Raw genomic sequence first — 18,345 nt, forward strand, 5'->3', positions numbered from 1 at the left:
CAATATTGTCATATCTAGCATTTTGTGCTTCCAAGGAACTTCTAACTGAATCAATCCACTTAGACCTTGGTTTTTCTATGGGTCTCATTCCTGCCATCAAACACCTGTTTTGCTAATGTTTCTTCACACATTCTATTGAAGTGGTTATACCAGCTTAGATTAGCTCTGCTTTATACATTCTAGAATGCTAACAATGTCAAGTTTCTTTATATTATCTTCAGTTTTAATATGATTCTGCCGTGGACACCATCTGTTCACTCTCCTAATTTTTCTCAGAACTCTCATATCTATGGACTCTAATCTTTGATTAACTGCTTTATTTATAATCCAGCTCTCAGATCCATAACTTAAAACTGGTCCATATAATCCAGCTCTCAGATCCATAACTTGAATACTGTCTTGTATACTGCTAGTTTGATGTTTTTGCTAATTTCTCTTATTCCATATAAATTTATTCAGTGGGCTACCTACCCACCATACTAACTTTGCTTATTTTGCTGTCTATTGACAGATTTATTCTGTTATCTTCACTAAAATCTGTACCTAAACAGTGAAATATTTTACTTGTTCTACAGGCTCTCCATTCAGAATGCAGTTGATGTGTTCAATGTTTCTGCCTATAGTTTTGTAGTTTTGGTCTTTTTACTATTGATATTCAACTTGCTATCTTTACTAAAAACTGTGCCTACACAGCTGAAATATTTTACTTGTTCTATAGGCTCTCCCTTCATAATCCAGTTGATATGTTCAGTATTTCTACCTATTTTAAAAGTTTTGATCTTTTTATTGCTAATATTCATGCCAAATTTGTTATAGCTGTTATTCAATTTAGTTAGAGAATCCTTTAGACCTGCACTAGATGTGTTTAGAAACACATCATTACATAAAGCAAAGAGCTAAATTTGACACCTCCAATTCTGATATCAAGGCCCCCTCCCTTTTTTTATTTATATATATGTTCTATGAGATCTCTACTCCAGCCATGTGGAATTCTTTTCCTGAGCACTCTCTCTATGATTATGCAGTGCAACTATTATAAGTTTTCTACATCAATATATTATCTATTACAACTGCATTTTCAGGTTTCTCGTGGCTTTTCTTCCTCAAGTATTATTAACTCCTGATTGCATTTCCTCTTGAATATTTTCTACCACCATTGTTCTATCACTTTTTGTTTAATTTAATAATCTTTCAAGGCAATTACTCCAAATATCTTGGATATCTTTATCTTCCATTTTTACATCACCTTTTCTCAACTAATTCCTTTTAAAGTACTCATCCTTTATTTCTAAGTTTTTTCAATAGCCTCCACTAGAATATTTTGCAGCCTTTGGGATATCATCTTCTACACTGCTCGGAAAGAAGTCACAGACATCCCCATGGGCAAGATGCATCATGACATGTAACAAGTCACAAGTTTGTAGCTTGATGTTTTTGAAAATTTGAAAGAGGCATTGTGAAAGGATGCCATGTTGCAGGCCTATCTGTTTGGCAAACTGTTGACAAATTGGGCTATCCCAGGTCAGCAATCAGTGATACCAAACTGAAATGGAGGTGCAGGGAGTTAACTGCAAGAGCTAACTGTAATGGATGAACCTTCACACTCTAAGGTGCTATGAAGGATATGTAAAAACCAGCATTCGTTGGCCAACACATTGAATATGGAGATCTAGGCACTGACTGGAACATGAATTTGCACAAAACATTCAAAACCAAGACTCACTTGGTTTTGAATGTTTTGTGCAAATTAGGACAGCAATATGCAAGCTCCACATTACCTGAACTAACATGAAGTGTTATCTTCAGTGGTGCAAAGAGCATGTACAGTGGCACGTGGAAGCTTGGAAAACTGTGTTATGAAAAGACAAATTATGCTACATTCTCTACTGAGGAGGAGGACAGGTGTGGGTGTGGTGGATGCCTAGTGAGTGTCTCTTACTAGAGCACAATAACCCCAATGCACTATGAAATTCAGAGGTGGTGGTGGTGTGAAGGTATGGTCCTATTTTCCCTGGTTTGGCCTCGAGACTTCTGATTTTGGTGCTATGAACACTGAACTCTGAGAGGTATCTGAACATTCTTGACAGCAGAATGCTTCCTACTTTGTGGCATTTCTACAGAAATGACCATTGTCTCTTTCAGCAAGATAATGCACTGTGTTATATGGTTGCTACTGTAAACTGCGTGGTTTGTGCACAGGAATGTTACTCCACTTGACTGGCCTCTACAGGGGCCCTGATTTCAACCCTACTAAACATATGTGGGATGAACTGGAGCGTCGGTTGAGGTCAAGGGATGTGCACTCCAACAGTCCAGGACATCATTTCATGCCTACAGGAAGATTGGTCCAAAATTCCCATTGATCACTATTGTAAGCTTATGGAATATGTGTTCTGTAGGAGTGCTGATCGCAGTGAAAGGAGGTTCTATAACTTATTAAGGTGGGCTAAATGGTTGTTTGTTTGTTTGTTTCTGACACTATAACTTCCATTGACTTTTTCCAAGCAGTGTATACCAAAATATTTCCACCCACCCATGGATTTTGTTTAACTACTCTTATAGATAGCTTAGCTTTTGTACATTTTTCACTGTATTCTCTCAGGGCAACTGCTGACTTACTTGCTAGGAATCTTCAATATTAGTTTTTTTCCAGGACCACATCTTTAATTTCATGAGTGCGCCATGAAATTCTGATTTTCTGTTTCATGAAAACAACTTCATTGCATGTTTAGATGGCTGAATCAATATTTTTTTTTTTTCTTTTTTTAGAGTATGCTACTGAATATCCAAGGTTTAGTTTCTGTTTTGAAACTTTTTTTCCCCTAGAGGAATATTTGCAATATTTCCTAGAGTAAAATAACTTACACGGTCAGGTGTTGTTACAGACCTAGTGGATCGATTTCTAGTGAGGAAGAATTGCATCAACAAATGAATATGATGGGTGTGAAAAGAGTAATCATAATGGGGAATTTTAATTATCCAAATATTCATATGGGTAGCTATGAAATTGCAAAAGAGAAGAATGAAACTGAATTTATTCAGCTGGTGTAAGATAGCTTCCTCAAGCAGCATATAACGAAAGGAACTTGAAGGTCAAAGAGTGTTAGATATGATGACAGTGTCAAAGGGGGTTTCAGTTAAAAACTAACTATTTTGTCTCCAGTTGGTGACAGTGATTGTGCAGTACTCACTTGGAAAGTGGCAGGTAGCAGTAACTTATAAATGTTCCATTCAGAAAAGGTTACATGCTGAACTACAAAGCAAGAAATTATGACCACCTGAGGGATATGCTGGGTTGAGCCATGGTATCAGTTATTCGATGGGAAGATTATCAACAGTGCATAGGAAGTGCTTAAAAAAATACTTAAATGATGCGATATCAGAATGTGTCCCTAAAGTTCGAAGAATAAATAGAGTAAGAGTGAAACGAATGTGTAATTAGTATTATTACTACGTGGCACCTCCAAGGAGTCCAAAGACCCATCGAGGGAGGGCACCCACTCCACAACTCTATGTCTCCATCACTCAATCCAACAACTACAGTGAACCAAATCATCAACACCAACGCATCTACTGCTCATCACCGCCACCATTAGTATTTTCAAAGACAATCACAAATATTCATGCCCACGGTGGAATTTGAACCCGCAGCCTTTTGGCTGGAGAGCAGATATGATAAACACTCAGCCAACCAGGCCAGCATCTAATTCTAATTAAGCAAGAGATCTGTAAGAAAAATGATGTGGAAGAAATATTGTGTTCATAAGGATGATGTCAGTTATGATAATTATAAGCAGCAGGCCAGAAGAATCACGAGTGTTGTATGGAAAGCTGAGTATGAAAAGAAACTGGCTCTGCAAGTTAAAGATAATCCAAAAGAATTCTATCTTTAAGCTACAAAGAAAAGAAAGAAAGAATGAATCTGAAAGAATAACTCTACCAAATGCAGATGGCATGCAGGTGACTGAAGCAGAAGTGATTATTCAACTAATAAGCAGCCATTTTGCTAAAAGCTATCAACCTGGTATATGCAACATTGATCTCACCACTACCTCTTCATTGCATGTCATGTGGATAAGGAGGAAGTACAAGAGCTGTTGCACAAACTGAATAAGAATTCTGCAATAGGAACTGATGGGATATCAGCATGGATGCTAAAAGAGTGTTCAGCCAAACTGGCTATTCCCTTGACCAGGCTATATAATTTGAGTCTCAGAACAGAGAAGATACCACAGGAGTGGAAAGAATGTATGGTAATCCCATTGCACAAGGGTAGTGCAAAGACCAATGTATCCAATTATCAAGCAGTCAGTATCTCAAGAATGGTGGTGAAGATCTTGCAGGCTATATAATTTGAGTCTCAGAACAGAGAAGATACCACAGGAGTGGAAAGAATGTATGGTAATCCCATTGCACAAGGGTAGTGCAAAGACCAATGTATCCAATTATCAAGCAGTCAGTATCTCAAGAATGGTGGTGAAGATCTTGCAAAAGTTAGTTAGGACTTACATTCAGAAATGGGTTGACAGAGAATCTCTATTTTGCCATGAACAGCATGGGTTTACTAAGGGAAGGTCGTGTTTTAGCAACTTGCTCACATTCTATAATGTTACCATTGAGTTAGACAAGGGGAATGGATAAACCATGATACTTTTGGATTTTGCTAAGGCTTTTGACAGAATACAGAATGGAATACTGTTGTATAAATTGGAGAATAACTATTGACATGGATAAGAGAATGGCTGACTGACATGTCAAAAAGTGGTATATGGGGGGGGGGGGGGATCTGCAAGATTCAAGTACCCATCGGTGTGCCTCAAGGATCAGTCCTCAGTCCATTGTTATTCAATCTGTACATTATTAATGTACAGGGATTTGACATCTGACATACAGCTATTTGCTGATGATGCAAAAATAGGTAGGGTAATCAGGAGTGCAGCTAGAGAATGATTTGAATCATTCTGTAGCTGAATGATTTGAATAAGATGAAATTGTGGGCATGTGAAAATGAATGTCATTTCAATGTTAATAAATGTAAAGTCATACATTTTGTTGTGATTAGATATCCAATGCCATATTATATTGGTTGGATTATAATTGAAGAAACTGTTGAGGCTAGGGATCTTGGAGTTTCAGTAGACAGGAAGTTGAAGTTCAAAGGTCATATAGCAAAAACTATAAATGCAACTCAGAGAATAATTGCAAAGCTGAAATGAACCTTGACATGAAAAGATAAGGAAGTCATTTTGCCTCTTTACAAGGCCTTGATAAGACCTCACTGGAACTACTGCATGCTGGTCTGGTCTCCTGGTTTGTGGTGATTCTGATGCAGTGGAGAGAGTGCAAAGGAGACCATCAAAAATGATATCAGGATTGTGGAATACAGATTATGAAGACACTAGCAAATAGAAGAAAGGGGGTGATACAATTGATACTTGCAAAATTCTGAAAGGGTTATACAGAATTTCACTAGATGGAATTTTTTATTTTATGGAAGGTGGGGAAAGGATGCGAGGGCATCCATGAAAGTTGAGAATGAATGCTGTCAAGAAGGGGGTTAGGGGTAGATTTTTCACTCGCAGAGTAGTAGATTTTTCACTCACAGAGTAGTGCGTGATTAGAATGGATTGCTGTTGGATGCTGTGTGCACAAGTAGCATTAATGAATTCAAGAACAGGTATGACAGCTGGTGTGAATATTATGGCTTCCCTCAATGAGTTCCTGACTCCCTGAAGGTTCCTTAATAATACTCTTCTGAGGGACCATAGTTATAAAAAATAAATCTCATTGTCAAATTCCTCATTTTGAAATTTGCTCTCATCCCTCTACTTGAAACTGCCTGCAATTCAAGAAGTTAATCTTCTTGTTCAGTGTCGAATGCTATATCTATTTCTTACTTTCTCTAATCAAAACTATATAACAATATAACATCTTGGTTATTAATTTGAAGCACATCACCTGTTTATGCCATCTTTGTCTCAGTAACACTAATTGTGTCAGCACAGTAATTTAATTCTCTAATTCTTCTGCCACTTATTCCACCTCTTTTTCATTCATACCTGTTATATTCACTGTTGATCTTAAATTTTGGTGATGAAGATTTTGAGTTTGGTCAAGCAACTATGTTTCACTGTTCACTCTAATTCCTGAGAGAATAGCAGGCTTGTGTTTAACTGGGCTACACTATGGCTTGCATGAGATAGATATGTACACATCAACTAAAAAAAAAATGATATTTTTTTTTAGTTGATGTGTACACAGAATACAATTTTGTTTGCTAAGTATTAAATTGCTAACTCATCTTTATTCATTCAGATGCCTGGTCAGTTCTCTGATCATTACATGACCCTTCACCAAAATCTTTGAAATTGATTTGGTACCAATAATAATTTCAATCATCACTTGATATTTGAAAAAGCAAGGAAGTCACTTTCATAGATTACATATCATTCCCCTTGCAGCCATGATTTTGACAAGGAATTGCATGGTCCCTATATAGAGGAGGGTGTATGTGTAGTTAAACAGCATTTCACAGAACATTTTAGAGACATTTGATTGCAAACATATGAATTTATCTGCAAATGAATCTTAATGTCTATCCCCAAACACAAGTCCTTGTTTTTACACTTATGTTGTGACAACCTCATCAGACTATCTAAAGCATATAGGTCTTTGGTTGAACAAATGGTGCAATATACCAGAACATACTCAGACTGCTAAGAATTACCAACAGGCTACACTAATCTCATCCCAAGTCTAATATGTGTACAATGGAAATCATTACAAGGGGATTGATCAAATTATGTTTCATATTTATAGCTGTCCTCCTCCAATGCATAAATGGAGGAACATAGCTGTGGGCCAGCATACCTTTTCCAGCGTGCCTATCTCGTGCTGTGAACACCAGAGAAGATGCCTTTGAAAACCTCATCAGATTATCTAAAGTACGTTGGTCTCAGGCTGAAGCTCCAAGTGTGTAAGAATGAAGTATATCATCTGGTGGCAAACTTCTGCATGTTCTACTATAATGTATCATGATAAATCATTTGTTGGATCAGTACTGGCTGACTGGGCACTATTCTGTATATATATTACTGAGAAAAACGGTCAACAAGCAAATCAAATCCAAGTCAATGCAACAGGCATTTTAGTAATTGTCTTTTTGATGTGAATGATGGTTTAAAAAATTGATTTAATGTTATGTCACTTCATATATAAAATATTATCAGTATTAATTAGGGAATTATTTTTCACACTGATATGCATGCAAGTTGTCAAGCCCCCCCACACTCACACTGGAATAATTAAACCTTAATTTCACAGTTCACTTTTGATTATGTTTAACACTATAAAAATTTCTATTACTTAATTACTGGCTGTGATGTAGGAAGTATACATATATGAGTTTTTATCACAACAACAATACAAATATGTTTAATTTAAACAATCAAGATGCATGATGCAGAAGATAAAATATTAATTTATACAGACTCATCTCTATCTACAAACGCTACATTTTTTTTTTTTTTTTTAATAAAAAAGGACGATATTTGTGAAAAGGAAAAAAAAAAATAAATAAAATTAATTGACACATTACCATTTTGGGTTTATCATATTTAGTTGATGAAGAACATCTGTTCTAACCCGAGGAGTAGCAGTTGCTGTTAAAGCCATCAGTGGTACATTAGGAAATTTTTCTCGTAAGACTTTCAGTTTCTTATAATCTGGTCTGAAATCATGACCCCACTGTAATTAAATCAAAATAACCTATAAAATCTTGAGCTTTAACATAAATGCACTTTTAAGAGAGATGAATTTATATAACAACATGGTTTAATTTAATGACAGGGATGAGCTGTGTGTGTGTGTGTGTGTGTGTGTGTGTGTGTGTGTGTGTGTGTGTGTGTGTGTGTGTGTGTGTGTGTGTGTGTGTGTGTGAGTGTGAGAGAGAGAGAGAGACAGACAGACAGACAGAGAGGTGCACACATGAATGCGCAAAGCAGTCATGTGTGCACCTCTCTGTCAGTGGAGATTTGTACTAGATTCTGTGAGTATTGCAAGTGGTCAGCAAATTACACACGTGTAATATTGGTGACTTATTTGTTTATTGTGATTTTTCATTAAAAAATCCGTGTATTATATCATCATCAAATTATTCCTGACATGTACCCTCAAGGAGTGTACAGAATATGATAGTACTACATGAAAAACTTATATCATTACTAACTTCTTATCAATAATTTTCCTCCAAAGCATCTGTTACCTATCCAGACTCCAATATTATCAGATCTTATATTTCTGTCTTCTAAGGCACTTTTTACTGTATCAATCCACCTATATTTTGGTCTTCATCTGGATTTTTTTTCCAATCAGGGAGAGAATACTTGTTTTGCTAATCTTTCCTTTCCCATTCTGTTTAAGTGACCATACCACCTGAGATTAGCTCTGCTAACAATGTCAAGATCTTTCCTAATTTCCTTGTTTTAAATATGATATTGCCATTGATGCCATCTGTTCATGCCCCTAATCTTTCTCAGGACTCTCATATCTGCAGTCTCTAGTCTTTGGTCAAGTTTTATTTCTAACCCAGCTCTCAGATCCATACGTTAAAATTGGTTTGAACACTGTCTTGTATACAGCTAATTTAGTGTTTGACTTAAATATAGATTTTGTTATATTCAACTATTTGTTGTAAAGTGGAAATCTGATACTGATAGCCTCTATTTGGCCTGAATTCAGTTTGTTCCTCACCAAGTATCCCTTCCACAATCTTTCTCAAAAGATTTATGCAAGTATACCTGCATAAATTTTACCAGGAACATTCAGTAGGGAAATTCTCACATTCAGTTTTATTTCCCTTTTTATATGTGGGTACTATGAGAGAGCTCTACTCCAATCATATGGAAATCATCCCTCTATCCAAGCCTTCTGAACTATGCAGTGCAACCACTGCAAGACCCTTACACCTCCATACCTAAGCATTTCTGGTCAAATATCATCTATTCCTGCTGCCTTTCCACATTTCTGGAATTATATGATGGCTTTTTGTACTTCATGTATGGATATGTATTCCTGACTACAAGCCTGCTGAGTGTTTTTTACCACTGTGCTGTCATTGTTTGTTTCATTTAGCAATTTTTTGAAGTAATTACTCCATACATCAAGGATATCTTTTACTCCAGTTTTCATGTCACCTTTATCTATAATTCCCTTTACAGCACTCTTTAGTCTATTTCTCAGCTTTTCCAACATCCTCCCCTCCAGAATATCTTGTCACTTTCCTATGTTTAGCTCTTAGAGAGAATACATTTGTCTCTGTATTCTCTCTAAGAGCACAAGCTGACTTATTTGCCAGGAACTTTTGATATGTTTTCTTCTTTTCGAGGAAAGAAAAATCAGAACTCCATGTGGAGTTCTGATTTTTCTATCCTTGCAGACAACTTCACCACATGCCTCTCTAACTGAATCATTCAGTGTTTTCTCTAAGGCTTGCCACCAAATCTTCAAGGTTTGGTTCCTGTTCTCAATTTTATCCTACTAAGACTTAATGGTTGTCACTTCTAATTTCAAATTCTTTGTACACTCTAGCATCCTGCACCAGTGAGAAAACATCGCTATCAACAATAACAGAGTCAATGAGACTTTTCTTATTTCTTGCCTCTTCTCTCCATGTGAATTTGTGCACATTTTTATGTTGGAACATTGTGTTAATAATAACCAGTGCATGTCCTGAGCAGAAATCCAACAGGTATTTGCCATTATTATTAGCTTTGTTCTTTTCTCCAAATTTTCCCAAAATATTTTTGCATGTTTGCCAATCACTCCCTACTCTGCTATTTAGACACCAACAAGGACCAACTTTTCCTTTTTCATTGCGTCAACTGCTTTCTCTAAAGCCTCAAAAAATTCCTCCACTTCTACCTTAGTAGAAAATTCTATGGAACCATAGGCACAAATAAGTGGAACCATTGTCCACTTCCCCATTCTGATAATTGCCAACATCACTCTACTTGATACTGCCTGCCATTCAAGAAGATTAGCCTTGTATTTTGTGTTGAATACTTGAGCTCCTCCTTTTCCCTGATTGTTATTGCCTGAATATAACATTTTCTATTTATTGCTTACAAAGATCTCCCCAGTTTTTGTCTGTTTTTGTTTCGGCCACACCAATTATGTCGATCTGGTACTTATCCAATTCCTCAGCTAGTTCCATTTCTTTGCTATTCAGGCTTCTTATGTTGATAGTACTGATCTTGAACTCTGGTGGTGAACTAGGGGGTGCATAAGAGTCAAAGCTGTATAACTGAGAGGAGACCTACTCATAGCTTTTATAGGAATGCAGAGAACCTACCAGGGCTTCTGACCAAATATCCAATCCCAACCTTCTTGTGGTGCACCCTGTTGGGTATTAACTTGTATACTGAACAAACAAGGATGGCCTAGTAATTTGGGATTTAGTCAACCGAATTGTATTCTTATTGGCTTAAACCACAATATATTTTTGTTTTTTTTAAGTATTTAGTATCATTATAAACATTTTTATTGTGATATCATCATCAAATTCCTGCCATGTACCCTCAAGGGGTGTATAGGATATGATAGTACTACATGAAAAATTTACATCATTACTAACTTCCTATCTACAATTTTCCTCCAGATCAGTCTGTTACTTGTCAAGACTCCAACATTACCAGATCTTATATTTCTATCGTCTAAGGCACTTTGTACCATATCAATCCACCTATATCTTGGTCTTCCTCTGGGTCGTTTTGCTGCCAACCTGGCAGAGAACACTTGGCTTGCGAATCTTTCCTATACCATGCCACCTGAGATTAGCTCTGCTAACGCATTCCTGGATGCTGACAATATCAAGTTCTTTCCTAATATCCTTGTTTTTAATATGATATTGCCATTGATGCCATCTGTTCATGCCTCAAATCTTTCTCAGGACTCTCATATCTGCGGTCTCTAGTCTTTGGTCAAGTGTTTTACTTCTGATCCAGCTCTCAGATCCATAAGTTAAAACTGGTTTGAACACTGTCTTGTATACAGCTAATTTAGTGTTCCGACTAATTTCTCTCTAATTTCATATGAATTTGTTCAATTGACTTCCTACCATACCAGCTTTGTTGATTCTGTTGTCTATTTCCATATTTAATTCACCATCTTCACTAAAAATTGTGCCTAAGTAGCTGAAATGTTTTACTTGTTCCACAGGTTGTCCATTCACAACACAGTTGACATTTTCAATGATTCTGCCTATTTTCATTGTCTTTGTCTTTTTATTGCTGACCTTCATACCATATCTATTATAACAGTTATTCAATTTAGTCAGGAATCTTGAAGACTTGTAGCGGATTTATTTAGAAGTATAACATCGTCTCCATAAAGCAAAGAGCTGACATTAACAGCTCCAATTTTGATATCATGTTTAATACCACTTTCCTTCATAATGTGATCCATATAGATAATGAATAACAGAGGGGATAATGAAGTTGAAAGTTTATTTTCCACTTGGTTAGAGTATAATAAATTTAGTTTAATCCTTTATCCAAGTGTGAGCAAACAAAGTTTGCACCTGAAAGTATCTTCAGGACTGGGTTAAGGTGGTACACACCAGGGCAACTCGTTGCAAAGGTGGAGCAAGCTACCAACACTCCTATCCTAGTATCTCCTATAATGCAAAACACATCTCCTTGCGGATATGTCTATTGTTATGCATTAAGGGAAGGGCCACTACCCAGACCGGTTTCGACCTTTATTGAGGTCTCTTCAGTGGGAGCCAGGCCCAAAGTGTTGGTATCTTGCTCCACCTTTGCAACGACTGGGCCTGGCTCCCACTGAAGAGACCTCAATAAAGGTCGAAACCGGTCTGGGTAGTGGCCCTTCCCTTAATGCATAACAATAGACATATCCGCAAGGAGATGTGTTTTGCATTATAGGAGATACTAGGATAGGAGTGTTGGTAGCTTGCTCCACCTTTGCAACGAGTTGCCCTGGTGTGTACCACCTTAACCCAGTCCTGAAGATACTTTCAGGTGCAAACTTTGTTTGCTCACACTTGGATAAAGGATTAAACTAAATTTATTATACTCTAACCAAGTGGAAAATAAACTTTCAACATCTTTCTCTAAATCCAGAGTAATTTATTAAAAAAGGGTGGCACACCAATTGGCAATTCCTATAGGTGGAGATGACCTGCAAATGCTTCTGCCTGATATCTCGACTTGGGCCTGGCTCCCACTGAAGAGACCTCAATAAAGGTCGAAACCGGTCTGGGTAGTGGCCCTTCCCTTAATGCATAACAATAGACATATCCGCAAGGAGATGTGTTTTGCATTATAGGAGATACTAGGATAGGAGTGTTGGTAGCTTGCTCCACCTTTGCAACGAGAGGGGATAATGTACATCCTTGTCTCACACCAGAATTAACATTAAACCATCTTCCTGTACTTCCTTCAATTCTAACTGCTGACTCACAACTCAAATAAAGACTAAGTATTGCTTGATATAATGCCCCATTGACACCATATAACTGTAGCATATTGAATAGCTTCTCTCTTGTAAACCTTGTCATATGCCTTTTCAAAATCAACAAAACTTAAATACACATCTTTGTTATATTCCCATGATTTCTCGACTATTTGTCGTAAAGTGAAGATCCGATCCTGACAGCCTCTATTTGGTCTGAATCCAGCTTGTTCTTCACCAAGCTTTTCTTCCACAATTCTTCTCAACCGTTTCTCAAGTATACTTGCATAGATCTTGCCAGGAACACTCAGTAGGGAAATACCTCTGTAATTCTCACATTCAGTTTTATTTCCCTTTTTATACATGGGTACTATGAGAGCTCTACTCCAATTGTCTGGAATTCGTCCCTCTGTCCAGGCATTCTGAACTATGCAGTACAGCCACTGTAAGACTTTTATACCACCATACTTCAGCATTTCTGGTCGAATATCATCTACTCCTGCTGATTTTCCACATTTCAAGCCTTTGATGGCTTTTCTACTTCAAGTATGGATATGTATTCCTGACTGCATGCCTGATCAGTGTTTTTTTTTATCACTGTGCTGTCACTGCTTGTTTCATTTAGCAATTTTTCAAAGTAATTACTCCATATTTCAATGATATCTTTTACTCCCGTTTTCATGTCACCTTTATCATCTTTAACTCCTTTTACAGCACTCTTACCTCTATTCCTAAGCTTCTTCCATTCTTCTTCAGAATATTTTGCCACCGTCTTGATATTTATTTTCTATATTCTTGCCAAAGTCCTCCCATGACTTTTATTTAGCTAGTTTTACGCACTTTTTAGCTTTCTTACATTTGTCTCTGTATTCTCTAAGCGCACAAACTGACTCATTTGCCTAGAACTTTTGATATGCTTTCTTCTTTTCCTTCACTGCCTCTTTAACTTCCTATATCCACCATGGAGTTCTAATTTTTCTATCCTTGCAGACAACTTCACCACATGCCTCTCTAGCTGAATCAATCAGGGTTTTCTTCAAGGCTTGCCACTGAATCGGGAAGGTTTGGTTCGTGTTCTCAAACTCTTTCATTTTTCCTTTTTGTGATATTTATTGTAATATTGTTGGCATGGTACCAATGAAGAATGGTGGAAAAGCCCGCGTTGTCTGGCAATTTGAATTTCTGGGATTTCATTCAGTGCAGTGTATGTGAAATGTATTCACTGAGAAAAGTAAAGAATATGTGGAAGGAAATTGAAACTGGAGAGAGAGAGAGCATGTATTAAATGTTTCAAAAATGAGTGTCTGTTAGGTGATGAGAATGCAGCAAATACCGAAAGTAAGAGGGAAAATAATGTTATTAAACAATGTTGAACGTGTGGCCATGGAAATAGAGGAGAACGAAATGGACATTAATAAAGAAATAGCACACTTAAATGTTATCCTTCATATGACCAAGCACGAAACTGAATAACTGCAGAAATGGCAAGAGATTAGCAGGGCTGAAAAAAGAAAGAAGCAGGTGGTCCAAAGGAATAATAAAGACTAACTGAACAAACAAGAAAAACAAGTTAAGGAGAAAATTATGTATGAAGACTCAATGATCAGGAGAGTACTTAATGAAAGCATGAAAAATTCCTGTTTCCCAGGTTCAAAAATTCATGATTTCTCTAAAATCTCTTTGGGCTTGTCAGTGATATAATTTTCTTCATATTCTTCAGGATCTTCCCGCTGTGCATCTAAATTTAGCAGGTCGGAATCACTGAATTTCTCAGAATGAGATATAATTAACTTAGATTTGTTTGAAAAGCTTCTAAAATAATTTGCGCACAATGTGGACGAATGTGCTTCCAAATGGCTTGCATGTTGCTAGCAATAATTTCATTCGACTTTATAACCAGGCTGAGATTTCTCTGATTTGACCAGAAAAGTCTTGGAAGGCATTTGCTTCCAAAAAGGCTGGTTTCATCAACATTAAATATCCGTTAGTAACAAATATTTAATGTTGATGAAACCAGCCTTTTTTGGAAGTGGATGCTTTCCAAGACTTTTCTGGCCAAATCAGAGAAATCTCAGCCTGGTTATAAAGTTGCAAAGTCGAATGAAATTACTGCTAGCAACATGCAAGCCATTTGGAAGCAAATTCGTCCACATTGTGTGCAAATGATTTTAGAGGCTTTTCAAATGAATCTAAGTTAATTATATCTCATTCTGAGAAATTGAGTGATTCCGACCTGCTAAATTTAGATGCACAGTGGGAAGATCTTGAAGAATATGAAGAAAATTATATCATTGACAAGCCCAAAGAGATTTCACAGAAATCGTGAATTTTTTTCACCTGGGAAACAGGAATTTTTCATGCTTTCATTAAGTACTCTCCTGATCATTGAGTTTTCATACATAATTTTCTCTTCAACTTGTTTTCTTGTTTGTTCAGCCGGTCTTTATTATTCCTTCGAACCACCTGCTTCTTTCTCTTTTCAGCCCTGCTAATTTTCTTCATAATCTCTGGATAATTTGAGGCCACCTCCTTATCTGCACTTGCAGCTTCGCCTGAGATTAGAACATTATGTAGGCTATTTCTCTTTCTGAAATGCTTAAACCTCCCAGCACTAGCATAGAATTCTTCTTCTTTTCCATCAATGATAGCCATTTCTTTCAAAGAAGAGACTTAATGCTTTTGAGTTAATAAGGTCAGTGCTTAGTGAGATCCAGTTTTGGTTACAATATTTGATTCATGTAGAAAAAAGTCTAATTCAATCATTATAATACTTTGATTTCGAGTGCATGCATGGATGATGAACTTGAAGCCGCCTTACCTTTCTCTTTGTATTGAGCAGTATTTGTTTAAAATTGCTCTTATAGCTGATTCATCCATTTTTGTGCTCTTGTCATATCTTTGCTCTGAACTTGCCTTGTTCATTTTTCTTTATTATTTCACAATTTCTTCCAAAGAGATTACTTTTCAAATCATTTTCACACTTCCATCATTTTGCTTGCTAATTCTTTACTCATGATGAAAGGTGGGAAAATACTTTAAAGTAGAAAAAGGAAAACAATTGTGAAGGAGGCACGAGATATGATCAGCAAAATACTATGTAAATTTGGAACATAGTGTACATGGAAATAGTGTAGTATGCCATTAAAAATTACTCTGTAAAATGTTTTAAATCGGTACCTAAATTATTTCATCGTGGTGTGATTTTTTGAAATAGTTAGCCATAAAGAATGTATAGATAGAAAATTTTTTAAATCTGTAACATTTATTTTAAGATGTATATAGGTGCACTAATCGAATTTGAATATAGAAAAAAAAAAAATTGATGCACTAATCAAATACGCACTATTCAGAGGTGCATTAAACCAAAAAAATGTAAAGATATTTTTGGTTTCATTTAGGATACAAATACATATATTATCCTAATTCCATGCCTTTAATATGCAGTCTTATTATTGAAATATTTCTTACCTGACTTACACAGTGGGCTTCATCAATTACAAACCTAGACAGGAGCTGTCTTCTGTATAAGTTTTCTAGCATGGACATCAGCTTTCCACTTGCAATGATCTAATTTTTAAAGATATTTAAAAATAAATATTGCTTTATAGAAATTATTACATTAATTTTCATATTATTTTTTGAATATTAATTGAGACATAAGAGCTTGAAAAAATAGATGTACTCATGAATATTTTTTTTATTCTGAATAGCTAGCATTTCTAATCCTTAACAAAACAGATTCCTTCTCTCTTAATCCATGTCCATATGTGTTGCTAGTGTGGTGTATTTCCTGCAGACCTCTTGTGTATATGTTATAAAAAACATTAAATGTGGAAGGCTAGGACAGAATGCATTGGAATGAAAAAAGGAGTATAAGTTAGTTAATTCTGCAACGTAATGTTATACCAGAAAGTGCTGACATTTTTAATGATGCTAGCAAATGGTACAGGGGAAAAAATTCCTTCTACTATGATGGAAGTGCAAAGTAAATCACAGTAGACAGATTTGTTGGAATATATGTTTGTTGTGGACATAAGCATATATATGGATAGATCAAACAAAAGGTTACAGAATTGCATCCCAAATCTCATATATTATATCGCAATGCAGTGCAGAAGGTAACAACTTAAAAGCAAATGGAGTTGCAGACATGCCTAGGCCAGGAAGTTCATCAATTTTAATGGAAGACAAAGTACTAGATATTCCAGATAATGTCATGAAAAGTTAGTTCACAGTATCTCAGGAAGCAATCGTATCATATGACTCAACAAGGAATGCATAATGCACATAAAAAACATTAAAAGTTACATCCATTCAAATAACATCAAGGTATAAACTGAAATAATGTGATATTAAGTATGTGTAATATCAGTAGTGGTCTTGAAACATCCTTAAAACTAATAATGCATCCAGTGAATGAAATAGAGCTCCATTTATTGAGGTACATGTGCTCCCAGAATAGCCACAAACATATCCAGTTAATTCATGAGGTCCTAGTGCATGATCCAGAAATTGGTATCATGATATCATGAAACCAAGTAACTGATTTCGCATTCTTTAAGAATAGTAATAATGAATCAGAACTGTATCATATGATTCAGTACCCCTTCACTAGCTAATTACAAAGGTGGAAGTGCCCATGCCTAATTCCAACAGGACAATAATAGACAATGCTTACATATCTAGGTATGTGTATGACCAGCTAATTTTAAAGGACATTTGGCCACCAATATTGCCTGATTTCTGTGCTCCACAGATTTCTTTTTGTGTGTTGTCTTACAAGCTTCTGATTCAAGCACAACAGGCTTCAAAAACTATTGTGTTTCTTTCCAGTCATACTATAGGATGAGGGAAAAATTTTTGTGCACCTATTTGAATTAGATTAACAGGCTTGTACTCTATCATTTAATTTGTTAGCAAAGGCTTGAATTAGTGTGCAAGACATTCCTAATAAAGTTAGTGGTGGCTTTCAAATCCTTGTAGACTGCACTTTTCATTGCTCACCACTAATAAAAATTAGTCCCAAAAATTTACAGTGCACCAAAAATACACAAAAAGGATATTCTGTTATGGTTTATCGTAGATGGGAGAGATTTCCAACCTCAAACTTAGCAAAATATCTGTCAAACCTGACATCACCACACAGGAAAAACAGAATCATTTGTAAAAAATAGTTTACATTTTATTGAAAAGGTAAATGATATAAATATAGAACTTCAGACATCTTAGCAAGTTTAGATGTAGTGAGTCTCTTTACTGATGTACCCAGAAATGACACAGTGGATCTACTCGACATTTTAAACCACCGGACACTGTAAGACTATTCAAACACTGTATGAAAAACACTTTTTTTCATATTTCAAGACAAATATTGGGAAATGAAAATGAAGGACTTATCATGAGTCTCCCCCCCCCCCCTTTCTCCATCCTTAGCCAACCTGTTTATGGAAAATTTCGAAACTAATGCATTAAAAACTATCAGAAGAAACCAAAAATTTGGTGATGTTACACGGATGATATTTTCATTATTTGGTCAGGAACAGTAGACGAGTTAATTACTTTCAAAGATCATCTGAACAACTTACATCCCAATATAAAATTCACTCTTAAAGTAGTATAGCACAACAAATTACTGTTCCTTGATATCCTTGTCAAGTACACGAAGATGAAAAAAGATTTTCCTTTTCCGTATACAGAAAACCTACTGCAACAGGAAGATTTTTAAATGACACTTACACCACCATCCATTACAAAAGATAGCCATAATTAAAACTTTACGAGACAGGACATACAACAAATCAAGCATGTCAATTGAAAGGAATAAGTTATAATAAAATGAATAAAAGGAAATAAGGAACTGCACTATCTGAAACA

The 18,345-nt window shown here is 36.0% G+C and overlaps 1 protein-coding gene across 2 annotated transcripts in view; it reads right to left on the reverse strand.

The window, feature by feature from the left end:
- LOC150100573 (recQ-like DNA helicase Blm) overlaps positions 1-18,345 on the reverse strand; it is a 317,833-nt gene that overhangs the window by 90,206 nt on the left and 209,282 nt on the right. For both annotated transcript variants that reach the window (XM_090401345.1, XM_090401343.1), the window contains 2 exons: positions 15,940-16,038; positions 7,598-7,746 (listed from right to left, as the gene is read on the reverse strand). In XM_090401345.1, the coding sequence (XP_090257471.1) occupies positions 7,598-7,746; positions 15,940-16,038 (248 nt within the window). The remainder of the gene's footprint in view (positions 1-7,597; positions 7,747-15,939; positions 16,039-18,345) is intronic.

Source organism: Typopeltis vanoorti, chromosome 12, assembly GCF_054136105.1.
Source record: "Typopeltis vanoorti isolate ZY-2024b chromosome 12, IOZ_Tvanoo_1.0, whole genome shotgun sequence".
NCBI classification, from domain to species: domain Eukaryota; kingdom Metazoa; phylum Arthropoda; class Arachnida; order Uropygi; family Thelyphonidae; genus Typopeltis; species Typopeltis vanoorti.